Raw genomic sequence first — 8,577 nt, 5'->3', positions numbered from 1 at the left:
GCCTGCTGGGAAACGAATACATTAAAGGAGTACAGAGACAAAATTTTCTACTGATGATGTTTCACTTTTGGGCAATATGCAGCATCTAGGGGACCATAATCACGGCCGGTATATGTATGATTGTGTGCCAGTAACTTATCTAACTTACCCATCCGCAATTGAAGATTTCAGAATAACCGCCAGCAAGAGTGGATACATTTGAGTGACGTAAATCATGAGTAGCCGCCGTTCCTCGTCAACGTTCCTAGTAAGTATTCAACGCCTAGTTTAAAACCAATTTATCCTCTAAATTTGGTGTCTAGACTCCTTTAACCAATATGTGCCGTCCGTAACCGCGTATGTTCACCTAGAGGCTGTTATGGTTGTGGATGTGTCTTATCCGTTATCTGGTCAATGATGAATAGCAAATAAGAAAAGATGCAAACGCTTCATTTAAACATGATGTCCACTCATCATCACTTAACTGCAGGGATTTTCTTCTTTGCTGGAGGTATAAATAACTCACAAGATCGGCCACAAGATAACTCTTAAGCACACGAAGACATTGAGGAATGGCACCGTAGAAAGGTTTGTTTCGGCTATTGGGTTCAATTCTAGATGTTATTTCTCGTAAACTCTGTATAAATATTTTAGCTCTTTGTTTTGGCTTTCATCCAAGAACAAACTTCGCGGTTCTTCCGTCTCTATTTTGGGCACAAGAAAATGTGCCTGCGTATTTCTGTTATTATCCTGGCAACATGAGCGCTGACGAAAGCGCTATCGGCTTAGGTATGGGTACCTGTCTTTTACCCCATTTTTCGAGTGAAAGTTGTGTAACACTGGCGAAAAGAAAAATACAGGAACATATGTGCACATAAGTAGTGATGCAATGTGAAACAGCGTTCGTTTTATATTGCTTTCTCTCCTCATACTGACGGCTCAGCGCTTTTCTTTTACGTTCGCCACCATTACTTCAGTGCCAGCTCAGCCAGGTCACTAGGCTTCTTTTATTCCTTTCTTTCTCCAGTACTGTGAACGATGTTTCTTGTAATCCGAAATAGAGCTCCTAGCGGCTTCTTTTATTGATTTGATACAAATATATGTCTTGCTTAGGCAGGACGCAAGCCCGTCGTCTTGGTTGCCTGTCCCGCACTGTGCTCTGAAAGATGACGCACTGAGGGCCATACGTAGGCACATCAAGTTTCTTATTAGAACTTGTGAAATAGTTCAAACAAACATGGATGAAAGGAAGAATTCGCGTCGAACACGGTGCTAAGTCTGAACAACCTTTCTATATTTAAACAATCACGTAAAGAGCCCTGACATTAGAAAATGTTCATTTGGGGTTTTCCATTGCGTTGATGGCTCCTTGGGTTTTCTTGATGGTGATGTTAGTCCCGCGTTAGCTGACATCGTGTTGAATGTTTTTGAAGAACACAGTTGTAGCCTTACCTTCACCTTCAACCTTCCAAGGAATAAGCAGCTGCACTACCTTGGTCTTCGGTTAACTTTTGGTGAACATCATCTTTGCTTGCAATATGAACCTAGATCTGTAAAACCAATTCTGAGTTGTAGTTCAGGCTACTTCAAGATTGTAGAGGGTGATAGCAACCACTATACGGAATGCAGCACCAAATTAACCCTGTTCAGATGTGTCGAGTCCTACTTATGCTGCAAAAATCAATCAATCAATCAATCAATCAATCAATCAATCAATCAATCAATCAATCAATCAATCAATCAATCAATCAATCAATCAACATTTGCTTTCAGTTTTTCCGACAAAAACTGAGGACGACGAGCTAAAAGTAGTGTCAAATCACTACTTGACGGCCTCACTGATCATACATGTCGACAGTGGGCACAGCAGCAGTAACAAAATAATTATAAATCACAATAACATTTTAGGACGGATCATAATCAGCCACTGTGGAAGTATATTTAACAAGCAGTCAAGCAGTCCTGCGCATCAATTAATCAAGAACGGAACTAATCGTTTAGAGAATGCTAGATTTCCGAGCGCGGTAATTTACGTTGTTTTTGAAGGTTTTGAAGGAATCCCGGCCACGGCGGCCGCATTTCGATGGGGGCGAAATGCGAAAACACCCGTGTACTTAGATTTATGTGCACGTTAAAGAACCGCACGTTGTCGAAGTTTCTGGAGCCCTCCACTAAGGCGTGCATCATAATCTGAAAGTGGTTTTGGCACGTAGAACCCCACAAAAAAGAAAGGTTTGGTTTCTGACATATAAGCGTAGGGCCCCATCGAAAAGAGAAGTGTATTCGACCATAATCAGCAGGCAGTAAAAAAAGACGCGCGTAATTTCAACCTACACAAAATGGCGAACGGGTTAAACAATGTGGGTTCAAGGTATGTCATTGATGTAGTTTTCTCATCAAAAAATAAGATAGAATGCGTGTTAGCTAACGTTGACAAAATGCTTACAGATAAGCAGGCATAAAGAAAGAACGCCAGATATGCCATTACTCGTGTCAACAATTATATTGCGTGTACAAAAGGGGTTGTGTACGTGATTTCATGTTCGTGTGGTAATGCATACGTTGGACAAATGAACCGCTGTGTTTATGTTCAGTTTAAAGGAGTATGAACTATGTCTTAAGGGGCTTGTGGTGCTCCATCTTGCTGTGCATTGCAAATCACGCTGTTGCGAACCCTTTTTAAAGAAACAGCTGTGATCTACAAGCATTCAAGCCAGATAACAAGAGAGATAGTGGCAGCTTAGAAGATAAGAATGAGAACTGTTCGTGATTCTTTACGAGAAAGAATTTCACTGCTTGCGTCGATCGCTTCTTACCTTTCTTGGACATTTCGCTCAGCTATGAACGCGTAATTATTGTTAATAGAAAAATGGCATATCCAACGCACATCTTGCAATCGATCTGAAGCGAAGCTTTTGTGAAGCAGTTACTCGAATGCCGGAAATTTGCTCATTTCATTCCATGCTTTTTTAGTCTATAAGAAACAGCTGCGCGCCTATATGCTCTCGTGCACTCGTATCACGGCACATGACACACTCGGATGTAATCTCAACAAGCCACGTATTCCCTTGCAAATTGGTTGAACACGAATATATAGGTCGACCGCTATGATTCAACTCACTCAAAAATAAAAAAAGAATAATTCTGATATAGGGCAAACCATAGCTTTCAGAAAAAAAAAACGTTAAACATGACAGATCTTTATGTACCGTAATCTTTGCGACTAAATCTCGCTAGCCGATGCCACAAGCGGCGTTTCCATCGAATGCTTCGCGGGCCTTCTCGCCACCGTATAAACGACATCGTCCTCGGTGACCTCGAGTGCGTTAGAGACGCAGCGCTTGGTAAAGGCAGTCTAGATAATCTTCAGACAGGCTTTACGACCGCCGCGATGGAGCAACTCTGAACTGTGTTACCTCTGCACTTCTGCTGGGTTTATTCACGAATATAGTCGATAGCTCATTTTCGGCACATTCTCCAGGTAAAAAGGTCGACCCTACATTTGAATGCATTTGGCACTTGGCGTTGGCACGATAGAAGTATACGTGTGATTATGACCTGATGGTTAGTTGGTGTACCGAGGCTAGATCACCATCGAGGAAGTAATTAAATGTATTCTTTTTTTACGTATGACTTATTCCGCAAGGCAGCGGCTGCACCCAGGAGCCACTGTCACGAAAGCCCGGAACGGTTCGCAAAGAAGACAGGTCTTTAAATATCGGCTCAGAGTCAGTGTCGTACTGTCGTTTACTGTTCCTTTTGTTCCTGTATATTTGCGCTGTTTCACAAGTCCTAACGAATCCTAACCAACTTGCCCACCTTGCCATCTTGCTTTAGGTTTCTTAACTACTGCTGAAAAGCGGCACTGGGACGGAGCAGTTGCCGGCAATTTCTGCAAGTCTGTATCCACATGCAGCCAAGAACGTTCTCTTTCATGCCCTCCTGCTTTAGTGCGTTGAAAACGGCCTACTTATTGAGCACAGCATTTAGTGCCCATGATATTTCATGCTTCATCACCACAAAAATTCGGTCATTTTCGCTCAAGAGTTGCAAAAACAAATTCTTCCCGATTCTTTCTGAGTATTTTCATCTTCCCCAAAGAAATCATGAATAGTATTATAAAACAGTCCAGACATTGTAGTTCGGGGCCTTTCTCTTTCATAAAGGAAAAATAAAGGAGAATGAATATCACCTAATAATTCTGAGGGCTGCTACGTTTCACATATTAGTCGTGAACTAATTAATGATATACCGTAAGAAAAAAAAATGTCAGTTCTGAAAATGGAATGTACGCACATTTCATTCGAGAGGGAGAGAGAGAGAGAGAGAGACAGACAGAGAGGGCAGGGAGGTTAAACAGATGCGAGTTTCCGGTTTGCTACCCCGTACTGGGGTGAGGGCTACAGGGGTTGTAAAGACAACAAAAAGCGAGAGGAGAAAAAAATTTAAAAAATCAAACAGAAAGAAAGAGAACAGGTAACAGAAAAGGCGTTCCAATCACAGGTGTTCGCATAAGTCGGTCCATTGTGCTGCCCGATTTATTTCATCAAACTATAATACACACGTCAGCCTAACCCACATTAAATCAACTCTTGAACTAACCCCTTTAGCAGTAAGACACAGAATCTCCACGTCTCAGCCTGTTCCAGAAGCTATATCACAACTTTTCTAACCTGCATGGTACACTGTTTCTGCCACCAGCTCGAATTCTCGCCGCCTGTTCAATTACAACAGCGTCCAACGTTTTCATGGTTCGACTCTTGCATTCAACAATTCGTTTCTTCCCGCAGCCATTGAAGACTGGAATTGCCTTCCCGAAGCAGTTGCTCTTGAGAGAAATCCGGAAAAATTCAGACAGTCCTTAACTGAGCTCTTTGTTAACTCGAAATACGCATTTTTTTTCTCGCACCATTTTTACGTTACAGGCGTTGTCCAATAGAAGATATTGATTTACATGATTCTTTGTATATTTTGATTTGTATTTCAATGTCCGGTTGGGTGTCAATCTCTTATTACAAAGTATCTCTTCGTTTGTTAGCTTATTCCTAATTAGTTGCTCTATCCCACCCTTCTATGGAAGGATGTGTATCTTACTTTTTTTTGCCTTGTGTTTTCCACTGCTCTTTACTGTATCCTTTTTCTTGTGTGTGTGTGTGCTTGCGCGCTTTGTATTTGTAACGTAGTTGGGTCATTGTTGAATAGCATTCGCTCCATTATATCTTAATTCAATACTGTCCCCCCCCCCCTTATGTAGTACCCTGTTAAGGGTCCTGAAGGGTTAATAAATAATCATGACGATGATGATGATGATGATCTCAAGATGCGCAGGAGCACTTGCACGGCGTTGTGACGCGATGTTAAGCTGTGACGATGTTTCAATTTTAATCTAAAGATACAAAATGCGGATATAGCTTGCACGACACTCTGTCATAGTAATAATAATAATAATAATAATAATAATACGTTATGTCCACTGCAGGACGAAAGCATCTCCCTGCGCTCTCCAATTACCCGCGTTCTGCGCCAACCGATTCTAATTAGCACCTGCGAATTTCCTCAGAATAAAAACAGGAACAGCGCAACACAGGACGAGCGACTAAAGAGCACAGGGACTGTGCTCTTTACTCGCTCGTCCTGTGTTGCGCTGTTCCTGTTTTAACGCGACAGCGTTAAGGAGCTCGTGTCGCAGAAAAGCCGGTGTCGTCGGCGTTGGCCGTGAGCGATAAATCCCAGCAGGCACTTCATGAATAAAAAACAACTTGCAAGATGGGCTGGGTGGGAATCGAACCAGAGTCTCCGGAGTGTGAGACGGAGACGTTACCACTGAGCCACGAGTTTTTTTTTCATTATATAACATGTGTGATAAATATTAAAAACAAACATCACATCACTATACAAGCTCGCAGTACGATCCACAACAAGTCCGTATCCTTCTGCACAAGACTTCCACAAAAGAGGCCTATAAAAATAGAAAACAGACCACTTGATCCAGGTTACTTGTGAACAAACTTACAAAGCAATAAAGCAGGGCAGGTTGAGTTTTCCTTCTAACATTACATCTTCCCCCTGCCAACATTTTCACTGGTTCCTCATTCACGCAAGACAATCGTTTCATGATTCAGCATGTACTTGTCTAAACAGCTGTAACAACCACGTGAGGGTGATTTCTGAATGTGCGATAAGTACAGTAGTCATGCAACAGTGGAAAAAAAACAAAAACCTTTATATTAAAGTCTTTGTCAACAAAATCTAGCCAAAAGCTCTCTAGTCAACACCAACAAACAATAGAAAGTAAAGTAACTTCTCTAGGACTGTCCAGCATATCACAACACAAGGTAGGGATCCTGCTTCCAGTTTCGAGCAACAAAGGACCATCTGGGGATTTAGCGGCACTACCGATTCGCAATAACACTTGCCTAACCAAAGTCAGTTGTATGTGCCTACACTGTACAGGAAATCACAAGCATAAAAAGGCAAACAAAAAGTGGTCACACTTTGAGCCGACGTTTGAAAACTCTGTCTTGGAACGTCAGTGCAAACACAGGTCAAGTTGTGCAGCATCTGCTATGAAAAGCAGAAGTTCAACGAGAATCTCATCCTCCAGGCATTCCCCACACGGACATGTAAGTCACCTTAGTTCAGACAGTGGACACACATTCTGGAATTTCTCGGTCCCTGTATCTTTTTGCTGACACAAGCAAGCACTCTGTTCATTGCATGGTCTAGCTAGGGTCCCCTTGTCAAAGACCCATGAGCTTCTCGTTGTAAGAGCTAACAAGGTGCAGCGCAGTGCCATTCATGCCATTGATGGGCTTGCGCTGGTCGGCAGTCCTAATCAGTGGATTCAAGTCTTGAGATGACACGGGCAGAGCCTTCCGGGCTGCTTTGTTTGCATCATACTTTGCCTTGTTGTAGCAGAGGACACCAAGCACCGCAGTGAGCATGCCAAATACGTTGAGGGGTGTGACGGGGTTGTGCAGCATGAGCAGGGACACGGTGATGACCGAAATCCGCTTTGTCGCATTGCAGACGGCGTAAGTAAGCGGTGAAACCATGTTGAGCACCGTGAAAGCAACCAGGTTTTGAGCAAAGTTGAGTGCCCTATCCAGGAACAGTAACAGCAACACCGTAAAGCCGTCAGACTGCTTGAACAACAAAGTGTCCTTGCTAAAACGACGTGCATCGAAGAGAAGCCACACTGGGATGAAAAACATGAGCGCCAGCCTCGCAAATGTATGCAGCAGGCGCAGGTAGTGAACGATGGTGTCTCGTATGACCTTTTTTGTGTATATGTTTTGCAGTGAGAAGCCAATGGTGGATACCAAGGCGCTGATCAGGCCAGTAATGTCGAAGGAAATCTCGGTCATAGTTGCAACCATGACTCCAAAGATAATTGGCAGCAATGACGCATAGACCGTCCATGTCTGCTTTTCCTTCAGAATTATCCTAGACAATACTACAGTGAATAGAGGCATGGTGGCTTTCACTGTGTGCGCATAGGAGACCGGCACCTTCCACAGGCTGACGTGCGACGTGAGGGAGCTAAAGAACTTGCCGCACGCTAATGGCACGATGCACCGCATGTACGTGCCCCACTCCAGGTCCAGGTAGGGCCTGATGCCCCACAGCGCAAACGCGGGTCCCGAGTACACCGTGATGGAGAACAGCTGGACCATAGTCACGGTCAGCGGGTAGGGAAAGTTGTTGAGCACCACCTTGCCGACGACGTTGTTGCCCGAGCTGATGCCGTACCAGATCACGCAGAGGAGCACGACTTTGGCGATTTCGCCGGTGTGGGACGCGTCCGCTGCCATCCTGGCAAAAGCCGAGAGCGGCGGCCCGGAAACCAAACCAACGACGGCGTATGTCAGACGCGAGTCCTGCCGGCGACGACGACGTGCCGCCGACCGCTTCTGCCGCCGCTGTCGGGGCTGGCAGCTGCCGCGCCACGCATAACGGCGTTCGCAGGCCTGTAGGCGTAAGGTGCCGCAGGTGTCGAACGCCGACTTCAACCTTGGCGGCAGCGGAGACCTCGACGTGCGATAAACGCTGCGGCACCGAAGCGACGACGGCACTGACTGAGCCACGAGTTCGATGCTTCAAAGCGGTACAAAAGCGCCTCTAGTGAACGCGGTGTAGCCTTAGAAACAAGCTGTTTCTAAGGCTCAGGCGTGCGTCGCTTGCTCAGGCGCACATTTCGTTGTCGCGCCGAACGCTGCGTTGTTCGACGCTCACCGCGTCCGATGCGGGGCGCGTAGTCGCTGCGCCGTAGCCCATTGTCTTACACCCTTTGGCGGGTCGACGGGAGCGCTGTCGCGTTCCACTCTTGAAGGCGAAGCTTAAGCGTCCTCCTATTTTTTATTCTAAAGATGAACCAACCATATTTGAAGTAGTCACTTAGCGCGAATAAAACCACGGAAACAAGAAAGACGGACAAGAACAAGCGCTTGTGCTTGTCCGTCTTTCTTGTTTACGTGGTTTCATTCGCGCTAAGTTACTACTTCAAATATGGACGACCAACTAGCCCAACAGTCAACTGTTCATGAACCAACGAGCCCCATGAAACAAACTGCTAACGACTTTCCTCATTTCATCGCC

General features: G+C 44.8%; 1 protein-coding gene across 1 annotated transcript; it reads right to left on the bottom strand.

Moving 5' to 3' along the window:
- Positions 1–6,186: 6,186 nt before the first annotated feature.
- On the bottom strand, positions 6,187–8,052 carry LOC142571626 (solute carrier family 35 member E1 homolog). Its single transcript, XM_075680135.1, has one exon. The coding sequence runs from the start codon at positions 7,791–7,793 to the stop codon at positions 6,720–6,722; it is 1,074 nt and encodes a 357-aa protein (XP_075536250.1). The 5' UTR covers positions 7,794–8,052; the 3' UTR covers positions 6,187–6,719.
- Between the last annotated feature and the right edge of the window lie 525 nt (positions 8,053–8,577).

This window comes from Dermacentor variabilis, chromosome 2 (genome assembly GCF_050947875.1).
Source record: "Dermacentor variabilis isolate Ectoservices chromosome 2, ASM5094787v1, whole genome shotgun sequence".
Classification (NCBI taxonomy): Eukaryota; Metazoa; Arthropoda; class Arachnida; order Ixodida; family Ixodidae; genus Dermacentor; species Dermacentor variabilis.
Note: the sequence above shows the minus strand (reverse complement) of the source record. Positions and strands in the feature narration are given on the sequence as shown.